Below are 18,564 nucleotides of genomic sequence, written 5' to 3' on the forward strand. Positions count from 1 at the left end.
TAAAAATTTTAATTTATATACCTTGGATCTGATATGAACCCGACCCGACCCGACCCGACCCTTCAACATTTTTAGTCTGATCCATGACAAATACACACACGGTGGTACATCCACCATCCAAAAACATTATAACCCAGAAATCCTCCCACGTAAAGCGCCACGTGTCATCCAATCCTACCCTCCGCTCAATCTATCACCTTTAAAAAAAGATTCACCAATGCTACTCAACCTTCTTTTCTCTCTCTCCCCTACATCCACCACCACTCGCTATGGATACCCTCCTCCACCCTTCAACAAGTTCCATGGCCAAACGCCCTTGTCCTTCTTCCGCCGAAAACCCTATGCTTCCTTCTTCCTTCTCTCAGATGGACAACCTCCTCCTCTCTTTCCTTTCTCTCTCCGATTCCTCTCCTCCTGTTTCCCTCGACCTTTCCTTCGACCGCCTCCTCGAATCTGCTCCTTCCGACGCTGATCAGTCTCTCCTGATCGATCGTGCTCACAATCTCGGTTCCCTTCTCCTCCGTGCCGCCAATCGCTCTGCTCGGAAACGTGCTTCGCTTCATAACTCCATCGCCTGGGCCCTCCCTCCTGATCTCACCATCAAGGTAAATACCCCATCAAGGTAAATACCGTCTTCTTCCACATTTTTTCATCGACGGCTTTGATTTCCTTTTTTCGTGATTTTTTATTGCAGGTGTTTTCGATGTTAGATTCGCAGAGTCTTTGTTACGCCGCGGCAACGTGTTCGATGTTTAACAAGTGTGCCATGGATCCTTTGTGCTATGCCAATATTGACCTCACCACTGTCGTGCCTAAGGTTAATAATGCCGTTGTCTCCACCATGATCCAACGAGCCGGAAAATCGTTCCGGTAAGATTTCCTTCCATTTTTTTCGCTATTGCAATTCAACATTTAAATTAAGTAATAAATACAGGATCTTAAACCGATACTTAAGTTACCTTTTTCGTTGCAAAAAAGTGTTGTTATCGCTTATAATATCTTCAGTCTTGACATACTTTCTATAAAAAAAAATGGTCTTTGACATATTGAAAATATTTTTACAGAGTTCATTAATTAGTAACTCAGAAGTTGTTCTTGCCATTTCCTTTATATTATATATTATGAAAAAAGATTAATGTGACTTAGTATTAGCTAGTTGATTTGTATTTAAATGTGGTTGTTTATTTTGCTATATTTCTTCTTACTTACCATGTTTTGAATGGTTGTTTAGATCTCTTAAGCTTGGAATTGTACCTGGCCCAACGTCGTCTCCTGGTTCCTGCCAACCATTGGTTTATAGCATCAGGAATTCTGTAGATGTATCTAGCTTTTCTTGGAACGACAAAAAGACCAGGCAAGGGAAGGAATCATCTGTTCTTACAAGGTCCTGCTTATACCCATTAAGTGGGGACAATGGTGCCGCTGGGTATGGTTGAATGCATTGACTTCTTGTTTAGAATGTGATTTATGTAATAAGTTCATTTTGTTCTTATCATTTGGTATTTTCATTTGTAAGGACTCTTTTGAGGAGGTTGCATCTTTACAATATTGAAAGAATGGACAATGCATCATTTTGTGTGGCATTAGCTGCTTGCCCTTCTTTACTTGATTTGGAAATTGTTGGCCTGTAAGTGTCTCTATTTAAGCTGGTTTTACATTTCTCAGCCCTACCGTTTTGCCTTTTCCTTTCTTCTCTGTTGGCTTGAGCATGCAGTATGGCGCTATAGCAGCTGGATGATATAACAAGCGGTAAAAACTTACAACTTTAAAGTTGTTCCTACATATGGAAAAATATGGAACGACAAATCAAAGAAAAAAACAGTCACAAAAAGATTGATTTTCCATGTGCACAAACATAAATATGCATACTGATATCAATACTAAATGTAACATTCTGTATTAATTAAAGAAGTACTTCTATCCTTGTGTTTTGTTAGTTTTAATGCAATTTGTTTTGCAATTATTTGTGATACCAGTATTGTTTTAGCAGAGTAGCTGATTCTTTTTTTTTCTTCTTTGTTTAACTTTCAAATTTGTTCAATCACCCTCCTTTTGATGCAGTCATGTTGAGCTGAGGCAAACTCTGATATCAGTGAGCTCAAATTGTCACTTGATAGAGCGTTTATTCTTCGAGTCTTCTAAAACAGGTATGGACTCTCTTCATGAGTGTGTCTTTAAGTGCTCTAACACACCTGCTCAAAGTTCATGATAATGCAGGAAGGGATGACAGCTTGAAATCGCCGACATGTGTGGATTTGGTGAACAATTGTCCTAATATTTCTTCTTTGTCGCTGAGAGGTTTTAAACTTCAGGATTATAAAGTTCGCATTCTTGTTAAGGTATGCACTTGTTTTATGTTGTTAAGTTTTTTTTTTTTGGCCAGAGTTGCTAAGTTGTGATTGACATATAATCTCAATGATTTGAAGGTATTAGGAAGGGTCGGGTTGCATAAATATCTTGACTTCTGGTCGAGTGGGTGTTGTATGCCTGGTAGAGTTGTGATTTTATTTGATTATGTTGCAATGAGCAATGGTCTTAAATATTTGTTATAAATTTGATCTGAATGTAAATTGAGAAGTTTAATCCTTCATATTACTTGCAGGGATTCCGGAAACTTAAATATGCTGATTTTTCAACTTCTTACTCGATCAGCGGAACATTTTTGAGGTCCATGCAGCTCTTTTCAACCCTACCTAGGAAAATCCTTTTACATCCTGTTTTTGCAACTTACCTTTTGTGCATTATGAGATTTTTGTTCTACTTTTAATCAGGAATTTGGGAAGTGGCTTTGGTGGGAATCTACTAGAGGTTTTAATTTTAAGGGACTGCATGCATCTCAAAGAGGTGAGGTCTGAACCTAACCTCCTACCTCTTCCCCTAGAGCGAAGCTTCCCTTCTGTCTCAGTCTGTCTCTCTCCTGTCTGACTTCTCATGTGCAGGTGGAAGTTGCTCGGTTCTTGACAGCAGTTCTTGCAGGAGATTTTAAGTTCCTTCGATATCTTGTGAGTAAAATTGATAGGTGACTAGCATTTCCATAATCCATTTTGATGCTGAATCTGGTTTTGACTCTGGCTACCTCCATCCCGTAGGACATATCTAATAGGGAAGGTTTAGCTTCTGAAGGTGACTGGTATCAGAGATCTTACAACTCGAGGTAAATAAATTCTGTGAGACTGCTAAACTGCTGATATTGCTTTATGTTTTACTAATATCCAATGTTGTGTATTCTGCAGCATTATTCCCTTAAAGCAGGTTTTGGAAGTAAGACCAAATATTTGTTTGCTGGCCGAGTTTCCATCAGAAGGATGGTATGGTCTATCCTTAAACTAATTTAGTGGTTACTTCATTTTCTTAGTGTTTTTGTTCTGAAATAAATATTTTAAGATAACTTGAAAGGTGCTGGGAAATGAAATTTGATTTTGACTTGGGTTTCTTTGTCCTTGCAGCTATATTGACATAGACCACATGTTTGATAGTGATGTTAACAGTGAAATCAGTCTGCCATCCCAACTGAGTAGTCATACATCTGATGGTTCATTGCTTATGAGTTCATCAGAGAGCAGCTATAATAGTGATCAGGGTAGTGGTAATGAGGAGTATCAAGTTTCGGGTTTTGTAATTTATGAGGAAAGCTCAGATGAGGTGGATTTTCTGGTTGTCTAGAAGAACTGCCATGCTAAGCGGGATGAAATTTGCTGTCACTAAATAACTGGCATTGGTAATCTCCTTTAGATTTTGAAAATGATTAACCAGCTAGTTGATAGATTGTTTAGCTTTGCCAAATACTTCTCATATTTCTTTCTCACCATTGGGAAGAGTATTGATGCTTCCATGTTCATGAACAACAGATTTTATAGATTTGCTTGTTGACAACTAGGAATGGTTTATATTCTGAAATTATCATGGTTGACAACGTTTGCCTATCAATGAGAAGAGTATTGATGCTTGACAAAGTCGTCTATCAAACTGAAACTGCTAGATGTTGACTCATAGTAACTCTTGATATTAGGGGGAGAATTTCTGGGTATTAAAGAATACAAAAGAATGATATAGGAAATAGTGATGTTCCTGTAAATTGAATGAATGTCTGTTTTGACAAGGTGTGTTTTTTAGCAGGAGGGAGGCTTTTTCAGGGTGGAAGCTGAACAGGTGGACAAAATACGAATTGCATTGTGACTTGTGAGCGGCAGTATATCATCCTTATTGTCCTTTATGATAATCCGATGCTGCTGACATAGCCGATGCTGCTTTCATCCACTTCACTGAGTTTGTTATCATCATAAAAGAAAAGGCTAAAGCCTCTGGGGACCTTTTGTTCCCCCTCTTTGTACCCGCTACTTCAACAGCAGCTATAAACGTAAGTAGATGATGGAAGCGGGCAAGGGCAGTCCACGCTCAAGCTCTTGCTGTTGAAATTTGTATGGAATGTGGCCTTTGTTGAAATGTTTGTTTCGCCAATTGCCGAAAGGAATTTGTAGATGGCAAAGCGAAATGGATTGGATAAATCTTTCGATTCTCTTTCTAGGCTGTAGCAAACCATTTTTACTTTTGGTCAGCCTATAATTGCTCCTCGTCAGTTGTCACAGTTACCATCATCTCAACACCTCTATGGTTTATGAGCTCTCTCTAATTGTCGTATAAAAACTTTTAAACATTTATTATTTATCACAACAATATCAATCTTGTAAATGTCATGATTTTTTAAGCAAATAAATTTTAAAAAATAGTAATGATTAGGGCTTGATGTTAACTAGCACCTTGATTCAATAAACCATAAATGGAACATCTACATACATACAAGCAGAGAATCTGGGGAATCATTGATTCTTGCTCATTCCAAATGTATCTTCTACACCATTCTCCACCCTCTCTCGTCGCTCGGCTATCATTTCCATATAAGCCTGACATAAAAATAAAGGTTTAAAATTTTCGTGTTTTCCCGTAACAAAACATAAAAGCTCCGACAAGTAGAATATACAGTATACATGTGCATGACTAAAGCTCTTAACAAGTCCAGGCAACCCATTGTTTGTAAATTTCGCCAAATTTCCAATGATGCCTCAGATTTAGAAGTCAAAACCATAGGCATTTCCATATTTAAAAAAAAAAAAAAAAAAAAACTTCTTTTCTAAGATGTAGTCAGTAGATCTTGGCTTAACCAGGCTTTAATCTTTATAGGTTTAATTCTAAAAGATGTTTTGTTCTAGTTCAACTGCAAGAAACTTCATCAATAAAGGACAACCAAACTGGGAAGACAATTTGTCAGTAACTTGCGTTCTATCGAAATATCTACAAAATTTAATTTATTTATTTATTTTTTGCTCATATGATGATAAGGGAAAGAAACTATAATTCCAAGTAGAATCAAGAATGTGCACCTTAGGATAAGAATATAGAAAGATGTACCACCATGTGCATATCCCCAATGTGGCAAAAGCTGTGACCACAAGTGAACGTAAAATTAGCCAACTACAGGCAATCACCAACAATCCAGTAAGGGTAATCGTCCATGGTTGACACCTAGCAACCAAATGGAAGGGAAACATCAGACTAAACAAGAACAGATGCAAAACCAATGGCAGCCTTGATAAGAAACATAAAGATCAGCTTCTTATTAGGAATAATTGTCGCTCAGTAACAAAAAGAACAACCCAGAAAAAAACCCAAATTTATAAAATGACAATTGAAAAAGAAAAAGTAACATAATAAGAAAAGCTGACCATGAAGGCTTCGTGTCCCAAACTGACTCGTACTCGAGAGAGAGGTTGTTAAGATAACCATCAATGTCTTCGACGACACCGTTTTCGTCCAAGAATAGATATTCTTTCTGTTTGGGGTCGGGTGGATTCCCCCCGAAGGCCACTGTTTTGGATCGAAGCTTTGAAGTGGAAGCAACAAAGAAAATAAGGTGGGTTTTCGGGGCAAATTTACTGAGAGGTTTTGGGACAGCAGAGAGTGAGAGGGGGAACAGAGATGATAGAGTTCCCATGTTTTTCGGAGACAAGACAACTGAAAGTCCTGCCCTTTTGCCTGGGACAATTTTTTATTTAGTCTTACAAAATGAAAAAAGAGAAAAGAGAAGAACGACGCCGTTTAACTGGTCTCAAGACTCAACCTGTTGGATTTTTTATTTTCTTTTTGGCAAAACAACCGAAGGAAGTTAATTTTGTTTTTGCGTTACATCATGATTTTTGTTATGATGAAAGGTATTACCCTTTCAACGGTGTCGTTTTGTGATTGTATTATAGCATATGTTTCTTCATTAGTATAGATTGTAGCATGAATCAGTTGACCTTTTTGAATTCATTGAAACGGTAGCCAACTGGTAAAATTGGGAAACTACACTACTCTCTGCCTGGACCTGGACTGCTGCAATATGGAACATCCAATCCAGACAAGTAATTATAGCACTACTTGTTTTAGCTTTCAATCTAGGATCTTATGAACATGCCAAACACTTATTATAGGGTCTTTCTTTCTGTCCTTTTAAGACTCCCTCGAACAGTTAAATTATATTGGAATATGGACATACAACTGCTAACATCCACTAATGCAGGATTTGACAACATTTGGGAACAGTATAGGAACAAGCAAAGGGCTTATTGCTTCTTAGCTACATCCACTTCTCCAATGCATGGTGGGGCATTAAAATGGGGATCGTAAAACCTTAAATATTGAAATAGATGTCCAGCCTTAGCAATTACACCGACTTCTTTACATAGTGGTCGAAAGCAAGTAAATTCACCACCCTGTATAGGCAATTATTATGCATGACCAATGAAGGGGGTTTCAGTAGATATACATCTATCATGCACAGTAAGCACAATCTTCCCACATTTTCTGTAGATTGTGTTCCACTTCGAATGCACTATTAGATAGTCTCCTGTAAGCTGCTTAAGTATATGATAGATTAATAAGATCCACCTACTGGGCAGATATGAAGATATGGCAGAATATTTAACATATTATCACGGACCTGAGTTTTATAATTATGTTAGCAAGTACTTTTAGCATAGTATCATGATTCATGAAACTAAAGGTTTCATTTGCTTAGCTCTATCACTGCTATAAAGATTTCGATTTTCCTCTTACATTTTTCTTTTTTTTATAAAACTTCATAAAAATGATAAAATAAAATAAAGCACACCTGTTCCATGCTCTCATTAACGTCGTGCATCTATCCCGACTGCCGTGGCCTTCATTTCGTGGATTCATATGGCTTCAACAACAGAGTTCATGCCTCTTCCAAACATCGTTGTCGGGAAAGAGCAAGCAGGGTCATACATCAATGCTTCTGCCATTTGCATTAGCAGAAACTGATTGCTGCATTAGTCCATATAACAATTCTCCCTAGAAATTAAACCGCTAATTCGAAACCAACCAGAGTAATTGGTTTATGCTGTTAATATGACATAATGTAATGAGGAAGAACTGAGACAAACAAATTAACCACAACTCTTATGTTGCATGTACCATATTTCAATCCCATCAATGAAAAATCATAGTAGAAGGTATTTTCTACATCTCACTAGTGAGAAAAAAAAATTACACTTCTATTCATGCTTCCAAGCATACAATATTAATGAAAAGCCAAGACCCTGTACTTGGTGATGATCTTTAAGCTTTTGAGAGGAAGACCATGTCAATAGAGATGGATCAAATGCAGAGTCGCCAGTCCACAACTTCTCTGCAGAGATGCAACTTTGAAACATGAAAACAGCATTGCCCATAGCATTGCCAAATAGCCAGTTGTGCACATCCCAGAACACTTCCACCGGAAGTCCATCCACCAAAATGGTATGGTTGCCGCGGAACTTCCACTTGAGCCGCTTCACCTGCATCACTGTTTTACTATCAATGCGGATAACAAGGCATGGATCCTTAAGATCGAAGGGGTCGCACTCGATTACAACATCGTGAATAGGTCCCTTGTCACAAAACTGAGCCTTGGCACCATAAAACTTCTTCCCAAAAATATGCTCTCTTTTTGCAATGAAAACAGCATCGGAACTAAGAGGAGTACTGCTAATGTTAATCTTCTTAGATGCTTCCTTCTTCAAATCTCCAAGATGCAGCACCATTTCCTGGTCAAATGCAACAGCCAGGTAAAACCCTTCAACTGGTTCTGGCCCGGAACCAAATCTAGCATTAGACAAGTCCCAACATATATCAATTTTACCAGAATCTACATCTATAGTCTTCGATCCTTTTCTCTTAGAGAACAACCAGGGCTTTATGTCAACTTTACACAAACATTGATTGGCTGAATCATCAATAGCAACACCAAGGCCTTGACCCATCAGATTCTTGGTCCATGTAACCGTGATTAAACACGATCGACCGTGTAATTGAAACTGATAAACACAAGTAACCAAGTTTTGAGCAGCTTTAGCTGCACTTGAAGATGATGAATAAGCTACTTGAACACCGCTTTCACCAAAACAAGAAGGAAAGTCCCTCATTATAATAACCATAAAGGGCAACTTTTTTATTTAACTCTCTTTTACTAATCCTCTGTTTTTAAACCAAAAGAAAAAAGAAAGAAAGAAAGAAAAGAACGAGCAACAGCACAATAGTACTACCTCGGATACACTGATGGATGAACTCAAGAACCCACTTCCAGAAAGCTTCAAAAATCAGTTTTACAATGCTTCAGTTTGATATGGGTTTCCTGTTTTGGACAGCCTAAGGGAGTAAACAAATGAGAGAGAGAAAGAATACTCTAGATTTGCTCCACTGTCAAAGTCTGTTTTAAGTCCATCAGAGCTGAGAATATTTTATTGCAATAAACAAAAACCAAGACTGAAAAAAGAGACATAAGAAAAACGCAGAGTAAACGGCCAAACAATATATAATTAAAAAAATGAAAATGGGAACTGTGTATTTGCTGGAAAAGGGCTGGGTTTATATACAACATTACACAAACGAAAATGATATATAAAAAAAATTGTCTTTCCCTCTCTCTCTCTCTTCTCTCCTTTATTCGCAATTCCTTTCTATTTTCTTCTTTGTCAAGTTTGTTTTTCGCTACTTCTTTTTCTCCATGCCTGTTTTAGTCCATAATTAAGAGATTACAAATGTTGTTAATAATGTAAATTATTGTTTGCGTTATTCATCAAGAATTCATAGTATATAAATGTTAGGGTCAATAAATAATTACATGTTTAATTAAACCATAATATACAATAAATGAGGTTCATGTCTTCCACTTGGTCAAAAGAAGGACAAATGATCCAATTAAAATCTACATCACCAATTGACTTTAATGGTTAACTTTTGTATGGTTGTGGAACCATTCTTCGTCAGATCTCAGATAAGGAGGAGTACACTTGGATAACATTTAAAGAAGGGAAAAGATATACTTGCACGATTAAAAAAAAAATAAGGGAAGGTGTGTCCAGTAATGTTGTTGAGCATTCAATGAGAATGGCTTTCAGTTATGAGATGCATGCTTGCCAAAGCATTTAATGCCAACACTGTTAATAACATGAAACTGTATATAGGCATCATGATCAAGGGGTTTATCATCACATGATTTCGAATTGTGTTAATTGTGTTGTTATTAAAATTTTATCATATTTTTGTAATTCACACACAAAAAAAACTAAAGGTTAACATAATTGTAAAAATCTCTTCAATTGTATTTTTAAATAATTAAGCTTTTTTAAAGTGAAGAGTTGGGTTGGTAATAGAATGTTTTACTGTGTGCGGCAAAGTTAGAAAATTTTATTAAGGAAGGTCGAAATTAAATTTTAATTTTTAATAGTTTATATGTTTATAATTTTTAAAAATTAAATCAAACTTTTATCATTTTTAGGGGAGTCAAAAGTACAATTTTATATTTATTAATTTTAAATTTTAAATTTTTTAAAAGACCTAAATGAACAATTTTTCATTTTAGGGAGGTCGAGACTTGTCAGCAACCAGATACGCCACTAGCTATGTGTCGAGCTTGTAAGTTATATAATATTTTTAGATGCTGAAATTAATAGAGTTTTGTGTAGCAGTAAGGATAGGCAAGTGTTTGCAATGATAGGAATGGTGAAGAACAGATTGTTTGTGCTTATACCTAGTTTTGGAAGTTGCATTTTTGGTATAAATACATATGTTATTATCTAATTGTCGAGAACAGTATTTAAGTAAAATCCTTTCAATAATATTAACTTTAGAATTTGAATTTGACCTAAATGTCGGGGGAAATTCACTTCTATTTATTCTAACTACTTGGTAATCATACATTTTCCTTTAATTTTAAGTTTATTAACAAAAATTAACAATTTACTTGAAATAAATGATTTAATTAAAAACAAAATCAAATGAACATTCCTTAGTTGAATATAATAAAAGTATAATGATTTATTTAACAAAAAGTGAAAGAATCCAAGATATGCCTCTTGCAGTCAAATAATTTAGTTATTCTTAACCATTTTCAATTTGTTGGTAATTTTAGAGATTTATTGATTATGAATTTTTTTAGTTGTTCATTTTTACTTATTGATTATCAAAAATTATTTCTACAAAGTGTTTCAATATTTTAGCCAAAACCAAAATATGGTCATGACGTGTATTGTTGAATTGATGAGTATTTTCACCATTGCTTTCCTTTTTTCCTTTTTCATTATCCTCATTAGCATATACGATGGTTGGCGTGTTACCAAAGAAATCATGCCACTCTACAATACTCATCGGGGGAGAAATTTTGGTCAATGCATTGCATGGTGACACAAGCAAAGCAAAAGAAGAGTAAAAGTAATGTTGGTTCTTCAACACTTAACCAAATGCATTTAATATATAGAATTTAAGTCTTTCAAGCATTGAATTGAGATAGAGGTGGTGGTGCTTGCTTCTTCTTCTTTTTCTTTTTTTTTGTTTTGGTTATTAGCTGCCATAGGCGTTTGACCGACAAATCAAAGCAAAGCAATGGTTTGGTAGTGGTAGAGTGTAATCCAAGTTGCCTGAAAAGCCTCCTCCCCATTACTCACGGCGGCGGCTTTGAATTTGTCTGATCCCATATGTTTGAGAGAATGTTTCAATTTATTTAGTGACTAAACTTATTAATACTTTGTATTAGCAGTAACTGTTGACTGGGAGCATGCAAATGGAGTTTTTGAGATGAGAAAAAAAAGTGATTTTTTTTTATATATATATAGAATCTGCAAGAAAGTTACTTAAATGTGTTTTCTATAAGAGGAAAGTGAACATTGAAATGTAGTTTGCTCAACATGGATCAAATATTACCATATAAAGGTAGAGACAAGCAATGGTTTATGATGCCTGGCTGGCAATGCCCTGCTAGAGTGGACCAGTTTTTGGCTTCTTTTTAACCAAATATATGATACCTTTTCCTTGTCGTCTTTTAAAGCCATAAACAAGGAGAAAATATTCTATAATTACCGACACTTGAGATTTACTTCTTTTCCTTTTTAATATTAGCTTGCACCCACTAAACGACTATTTCTTTCAACTTACTCAAATCCCCTGCCCCTATCCCATAGTTTTTTAATTTTTGGTCCACTAGCTTCAAGTTTAATTAAGTAATGTTGGAATTAGGTGCCCTGACAATTTGGTATTGCATTTTAGGTGTCCATCAATTAAGTATTTACAACCCATAATCTGTTTAATTAAAATTTAGATTTTTTACCTACAATTATTTAAGTCTTTCTTTGAATCGATGTAGACCAACCCAAGGATATTAGTTTTGGCAACAAAAACCAAGAATTCCCAACAAAAATAAGGAAACTCTGTAAGCTTTGGGGCTAGATTGACATGTGAAAGCTGTTTAGTGTCTGTGAATCCTGTTCCTGTACATAAAAATGTCTAAGGTTTATCATTTCATATGGTCCCAGGACTTTGGTCTTCCTGCCCCTCTTTTTTCCAAGCTTTCCGACCCTTATCTGATACCAAGAAGAACGCCAAAGATTAAATGTTCGAAAACAACTTCTTTAGAATCAGATCCTTGCTAGATAGCTAACATTCCAACAACTTCGTATGAATATGAGATATAATGCTACTCATTTCAAATCCCAATTGCAAATGCCCCGCTGTTGCATGTTATATTTTAGGTTGGGTTTATTTCATTAAATATATTTTTTGAAAAATGATTTTTAGTGTTCGGATAATTTATATAAAATATTTTCTGACAAATTTTTTAGTAACCATTTTTAAAAAAATTGTTATTAGTGAAATAAATATATTATAAATATGTAAGGGTAGTTTAATAATTTCATAATTGAGTTGGTATTCGGTTGACTCGTGATAATTATTCATAAATTGGGGCCTCAACCTTTTTAGTTCTTGGACTTGCCAGTTGTTCTAATATTATGACTTGAGCTTTTTTTTTTGTCCAAGTTAATTCTTGATATTTCCTTATAAACCTTAAAGTTCAACCTCCACTATGGGAACAATTATCAAGTTTATGTCTCAATATGGGAACAATTGCATAGTTAGACTAGAGGTGAGCAAAATTCGATTCAACTCAAAAACAAAGTTCAAATTTCGAATTATTCAATTCGAGTTAATCGAATTTTGAGTTCAAATCGAGTTGAATTTTTGAATGTGAATAACTCAAATAATTTAAATAAACCAAATACCAAACTGATAGGTGTTAAACATAATATTTTTAGCCTCATTCTTAATGCGTTTGTGGGTGATCATTCGATGTTAATAGTGAATTTTATACTCCTAATCCTTCAAGTTCATGTTTTTATACTTAGGAGAGCATTTGAGAGCGAAATGAGTGAAAAACAAGCGAAAATCGAAAAATCAAAGTGAATTACACGAGCCACACGGGCTTGGATCATTCCACACAAGCTGCCACATGACCATATGGTAGGCCATGTCGATTTTGCGAATTACACTCCAAACAGCGGAAAAATGTGATTTTGGGGTTTTCGGACATTTTGAGACCTATATATGATAAAAATAAGAAGATATGAGAGAGCCGTCACAGAATATTCAAGAGAATAACTCGAAAAACACCATTGAAGCTGATTCTGAAGTAGATTTCCATCAAGATTGAAGATTCCCTTTTGATTTCTTTGGAGATTATTATGAGTTTCTTTGTTTCTTGTGGTTATATTGTTTTCGGGATGTTTTTATTTGTAAGCATGAACTAATTTTCTAAATACCTAGTGAAATGAATCCTATGATGGATTTTATCGTTTAATTTTTATTTTACGCAATAAATACTTAGATATTGTATGTGTGCTAAATATTTGGTTTGATATTTTTAGATTATCGATCCATATTTGATGTGCTTAAATTAGGGGAATCTATAAATTGAGTTAATGCGATAATAGGGGTTTTAATTAGAATTTTTTTTAATTAATCAACCTAGAGTTCGTTGTTCTTATTCTTGAAGAGAGATATTAGCATAATTTAAGGATTTCTACGGATCAAGATACTAAGTAAATAAATTGCGTAATTTAGATTGATAGTGACAGATGAAGTTTAGGTAAATTATTTCCTGGGTATTGTTTTGCTTATTGGTTGTTAATCGGTTATTTTCTTGATTTGTTCTTTGTTCTTTGTCATGCTCGTTAGTTAATTATTTTATTTAATTTTAGTTTTTAATTATTTTAGTCTTTGTGAGAACGATATTTTTATTCACATTTTAAAATTTGAAGGATTAGGATATTTGGATTCTTAGCATCTCAGTAATTTCGAAATCTCATATTTTTAAACAGACTTTTTGGAGATTCCTAGCAAAATTTGAAATTTTAGACAAATTTACTTTGTCTTCATAATACTTTGTAGTTTATTGCAATTGTTAACTATTTGTTATTACTTTTAAAAAAAATTGTTTGTTGAATGTTGTTCCTAAAGGACCTAATAAATTCTTAATTGGAATTAAATGATCTTTTTTAATTGATTATTTTATCACATTGTGATACTTTACATTGTTGAATGGGCCCATAAAAAAACAATTAGATGATAACAAAAGTATCAAAGATTGGGATTCCTTATTTCTGTTCAAGAGTGTTACAAGCCAATTTTTAACCCAAGTACCCCTAACCCACTTACATTCCATCAGACCCAATACAACAAAACATTAATCCAACCTTAACCCATTCAACCCATTACAGACAACCCAATAACTAAAACCTAATCAACTAACCCAATACCTATCAGCCCATTAAACCCTTACCCAACACTTGACCCACCATACCCACTTACCAATTAAACGCTACCCAAGACCCAACATGGCAAACCCAAACCCAGAAGCCCAAATCCCAACAAACCCTAGCCACCCATACCCCTAAACCCACTTGCGCCGAACCTACCTACCTACCCTCTGCGCCCCTATGCCCCTGACTGCCGGCCACCTGCTCCACCAGCACCGGCCATACCCTGTAAAGTGAAAGGAAGCACGCAATAGCAATCAGAAGAGAAACAAACAATGTAAAAAAAAGGGGCTATAAAAGCCAAAGGAATAGACCATTGTAGTGGTTCTTCTTTTTTTGTTTTTTTTTTCTCTTCGGAAGTTTAATCAAAATACAAAGAAAACCATTCGATCTTTTAGCAAATATTACTTTCATCAACATTTAAATACAATACATCATCAAATCAAAGAAAATATACCAGAAATTGAGGAATCAAAAGGGCAAAAGACCAAGGTGATTTTCTTCATTTTAGATACTGTTTTGGGATCGTTTTTTTTTCGCACAAATATCAAAATAATATTGCAAATATAAAAAAATATAATATAAAAAAATAAAAAAAGGAAAGAAAATTACCTTTTTCGGCCACCGTGTACGGTGGCCGGCGCCGGCGAGCTTCCTCTCCCCCTCTCCCACTTCTCTCCTTCCCTCTTTTCTTGTTTTTTCTTTCCTGCGGTGCAAATGAAATTTTTCAAAAATATTTGACTTATATATGGGACCAAAACGCATTGTTTTGGTCCCCCCCATTTTAAACAAAACGGCGCCGTTTTGGCCCAGGGTCGGGTACCGTTCAGGATCCGCGTGTTTTTGTGGAAGGGTCTAATTGCGCGAATAACCCTTCCGTTTTTCTGGAATTTCATAATCAAGTTTTGCGTTAGTTTTAATTTGGCCCTGAAATTTTGTACGGTTCTTAATTTACCCCATCGTCCTAAGCGCTGCGTTTTAATGACTAGAGATATTGCTATTTTGGTCCTCCCATGTTGCGCGCATATTGCAATCTGGTCCTTTCTTTTATTTTCTTTTTAAATCTGCCCCAAAACTTTGATTTTAATTTAATTTTCGTCCCTTTTCATTTTATTTATTTATTTATTTATTTTCGTTTTTATATATTGTTATTATTTTTCCTAATATTATTAATATTATTATTTCTATTATTATTGTTATTATTGACATCCTGATTATGCACGTATAATTATTTTTAATGTACTACTATTATTAGTTATTACTATTTGTAGTATTATTATATGTAATATTAGTATAGGTTTTATTATATATGTAAGTATATGTATATGATATTATTTTGATTACTTTATTTTAATATTATTATATTATATTTATCTTTCATATTGCATCATTATTTAGTATTACTATTATGTGCATATTATTATTTTATTTAGTATCAATCATGGTACTTATTTTGTTATACGCATATGTATATATACTTTTTAGTATTATTTTCGTATTATTTATTATTATACATATTCTTTTAATATGTACTACACGTATATATATTTCCTATGTTACGTATTTTTCAATATTATTGTTTAAATTACATGTCATCTTATGTATATATTTTTAAATCCCATATTATGTATGTATATTTCTAATATTATGTTATATTTTCACATATATTAAGTATATATTTTAGTATCATAGTTATGTATTAATACTATTTTATGTATATATTTTTATCTTTATTACTATTGATATTAATCTTAGTATATGTCTTATATATGTATGTATATATCTCTAGTATATATATAGGTAAATATCCATGTAGTATTGTAATAGGTTTTTTATTATTCCCAATGTATATATATTATGTAAATATTTAAGTATTATATTATATATGCATTTTCTACGTGTATATACTTTTTAAAATATCGCATTATTATGTATCATGCATGTATTTCGAATGCTATATTATATTTTTCATATCATTATGTATATATGTTTTTTTATACGCTATGTACATACATCTTTCAATATTTATTATTATATATTTTAACATTACAAATTATGTTTTTACTATCTTAAGTACCATTTCAAATACTATATATAGTATATCTCTAACATTATCACTATTTATATATATGTGTGTTTTAACGTACATATTCTTAATATCGTTTATATATATATTCATTATTTCATTTCGTGTTTGGATATCATTATTATGTTCAACATATCGCATGCATTGCTATTACTTTTTCATATTATTGTCATATTCGTTATTTGCTTCAATGTATTTCTGTCTTATATTATTTTTATTTCATATCAATTCGCTTTACATACAAACGAAAATCTTTTTCTAATTTAATTTCAATAATCAAGGCAATGTACCGATTTAACATTAAGTCATCGAATTTCATCGGTATGTTGGATGGAATTTATCGGCTCGTGTTAAAGATGGGACACCCTTCTAAAAAGCCAAAGAAACTAAAATTTCTTGTCTTTTCAATTGAATCATGACTAGATATTACATTGAACTCGTATTTTTGAAAATCCAGACAACACATGTTTATGAGATACCAATTTTGGGCGTCGTGAGGGTGCTAATACCTTCCTCGCACGTAACCGACTCCCGAACCCTAATTTTTCTCTGACTTTTAACGTAGACCTAAACTCGGCCTTCTTTTTGTTTTAAAAATAAATTTATTAGGTGTTCGATTGTACCTATAAAAAGGATCGGTGGCGACTCCCCTTTTATTTCAAAATCAAACCTCGGTCATTAAATTTTCAATCAAACACCCTAATTAGCGACCAAGCTAAAAAAAAAATTATGTTGCTACAAAGAGCGTATGAATAGTTCCGTGATTTTGGCTAAATGATTGCTGAATCCTTGCATTGGAATAAATGAAATAAAACAAATTTTTATTGGTACGATCTGACCTATTATCAGAAATCAATTATGAACTTGATAGATTATTTCTTTTTCTGATATAAAAAATATGAGATTTCACCAAATAGATTATTAAGAAATCTTGAATCAGATCATTTATCCTTACTTCTAGAAAAATGATTTTTTATTATAAATATTGAATTTATTTGATTAATATTAGTTACTAATTTCTTTATAGTATTACTTTCGGAAATAAAATCCTCCATAAAAAATTACAAAATAAGTGTATAATAACTGACATTACCGAAGAAAATTGATATTGCCATGAGCATTAACAAACTTGTTGAAAACCTCCGCATCGTATTAGATGGAACAGAAAACTTGGAAGTTTATATTATGATTTTTAGTTGCATTTTTCTTTTCATATTAAAAGCAAACTAAAATTTTTAAAATAAACAATTATAAACCATATAAATAAACTATAGTAATTATGTTAATAAAAATGAATTTATTAAGTTATTATAATTTATGAAAATTTTAAAACTAAAAATTATTAAAGTAAACGTACATTCCGGAAATCAAACAAGTTGCAAGTAATAATGGTGAATTTTTTATTTTGTTATGCTTACTTAATGTTTGTGCTATTAGATTTTATGATTTATCGCATGTGTGAAAACCTAAGATTTCAGTCTAAATTTATGAATCAAATATCTAAAATCATGTAAATAGATTATTCTTTCTTACAATTATAAAATTAATAGAAAATTTACCATGTAAAATAAAAAATAAAATTACCATTGTCGAAACCATTTTTTTGAAAAAGGGTCGACTTTGATTTTGAAAACGAAAACGAACGTGAGTGTCGCCACCAATCATTTTTTATATGAGGTGTGATCGGATCACCTCGCAATTTGATCATTTTAATAAGAAGTTAGATTTATTAAAACGATGATTTTGGTCTACGATATTCAGAAAAATAAGTTCGAAAGTCGGTTACGTGCGAGGAAGGATTAACACCCTCATTACACCCAAAATTGGTACCTAGTTGATTAATTAATGTATTAGTGTCGAGAATTGAGAATTTGAAAAGATTTTAAAAAATACAATCCTTGGTTAAAATATTATTTAATTGAAAATTCTTCAAAAAATGGACATATTTCACGTTGATCGCAAAAAAGAACTTCGTCACGTAAGTTAGGACACAATGTCTTAATTCTCGATACGCGAGTAAGCACCGAAAATTTTATTTATTTTAAAAGATATTCGATTATCTCGATTTTAGAAAAAAATAATATTCCGTAAGTTAGAATACGATCTTTTCTTGACTCCCGAAATTATTTAAAAAAACTTATATTTCAAAAAGTTCGTGTATTCTGATTTATTGAAAAAATCAAAACCCCGTAAGTTAAGAAACGACTTTTTTGAATCTCGAAACACTGAGTATCGCTTATTTTGAAAATAAAATTTTAATGTATCAAGTAAAATTAAGGTAACACGAATTCGTTGTAAAAATATAAAAAGAAATCACGATGATAATACGCGTAGCAAAACGATGAATACGCTAAC

General features: G+C 33.3%; 3 protein-coding genes across 4 annotated transcripts; 1 reads left to right on the forward strand and 2 right to left on the reverse strand.

The window, feature by feature from the left end:
• Positions 1-221: 221 nt before the first annotated feature.
• On the forward strand, positions 222-4,589 carry LOC107910950 (F-box protein SKIP17). 2 transcript variants are annotated; one of them, XM_041081125.1, is made up of 13 exons: positions 222-605; positions 695-870; positions 1,232-1,426; positions 1,517-1,627; positions 2,062-2,147; positions 2,218-2,339; positions 2,603-2,667; positions 2,772-2,844; positions 2,940-3,002; positions 3,090-3,154; positions 3,234-3,308; positions 3,447-3,718; positions 4,114-4,589. In XM_041081125.1, exons 1-12 carry the CDS (start codon positions 270-272, stop codon positions 3,661-3,663), a joined length of 1,584 nt encoding a protein of 527 aa, XP_040937059.1. In that variant the 5' UTR covers positions 222-269; the 3' UTR covers positions 3,664-3,718; positions 4,114-4,589. The 2 variants fall into 2 exon arrangements, with proteins under 2 accessions (XP_040937059.1, XP_016694353.2); XM_016838864.2 differs by having other exon boundaries at positions 4,117-4,589.
• Positions 4,590-4,630: 41 nt separating this feature from the next.
• Positions 4,631-6,341, reverse strand: LOC107912440 (uncharacterized). The gene is made up of 3 exons (XM_016840623.2): positions 5,721-6,341; positions 5,379-5,520; positions 4,631-4,901 (listed from the first exon to the last, which is right to left on the reverse strand). Exons 1-3 carry the CDS (start codon positions 5,987-5,989, stop codon positions 4,818-4,820), a joined length of 495 nt encoding a protein of 164 aa, XP_016696112.1. The 5' UTR covers positions 5,990-6,341; the 3' UTR covers positions 4,631-4,817.
• Positions 6,342-7,445: 1,104 nt separating this feature from the next.
• Positions 7,446-8,992, reverse strand: LOC107912439 (uncharacterized). The gene has a single exon (XM_016840622.2). The coding sequence runs from the start codon at positions 8,472-8,474 to the stop codon at positions 7,554-7,556; it is 921 nt and encodes a 306-aa protein (XP_016696111.1). The 5' UTR covers positions 8,475-8,992; the 3' UTR covers positions 7,446-7,553.
• Between the last annotated feature and the right edge of the window lie 9,572 nt (positions 8,993-18,564).

The sequence above is a fragment of the Gossypium hirsutum genome, chromosome A11 (assembly GCF_007990345.1).
Source record: "Gossypium hirsutum isolate 1008001.06 chromosome A11, Gossypium_hirsutum_v2.1, whole genome shotgun sequence".
In the NCBI taxonomy this organism is placed as follows: Eukaryota; Viridiplantae; Streptophyta; class Magnoliopsida; order Malvales; family Malvaceae; genus Gossypium; species Gossypium hirsutum.

Bases quoted from the DNA above. Each gene is read 5' to 3' on its own strand.
- LOC107910950 (XM_041081125.1), top strand. From the start codon at position 270: ATGGATACCCTCCTCCACCCTTCAACAAGTTCCATGGCCAAACGCCCT. The intron at 1,427-1,516 runs GTATGGTTGAAT...TTCATTTGTAAG, and splicing joins GGGGACAATGGTGCCGCTGG to GACTCTTTTGAGGAGGTTGC. The intron at 2,148-2,217 runs GTATGGACTCTC...ATGATAATGCAG, and splicing joins CTTCGAGTCTTCTAAAACAG to GAAGGGATGACAGCTTGAAA.
- LOC107912440 (XM_016840623.2), bottom strand. From the start codon at position 5,989: ATGGGAACTCTATCATCTCTGTTCCCCCTCTCACTCTCTGCTGTCCCA. The intron at 5,521-5,720 runs GTCAGCTTTTCT...TTTGGTTGCTAG, and splicing joins TGGGACACGAAGCCTTCATG to GTGTCAACCATGGACGATTA. The intron at 4,902-5,378 runs GTGCACATTCTT...TTTTTATGTCAG, and splicing joins TTCTATATTCTTATCCTAAG to GCTTATATGGAAATGATAGC.
- LOC107912439 (XM_016840622.2), bottom strand. From the start codon at position 8,474: ATGGTTATTATAATGAGGGACTTTCCTTCTTGTTTTGGTGAAAGCGGT.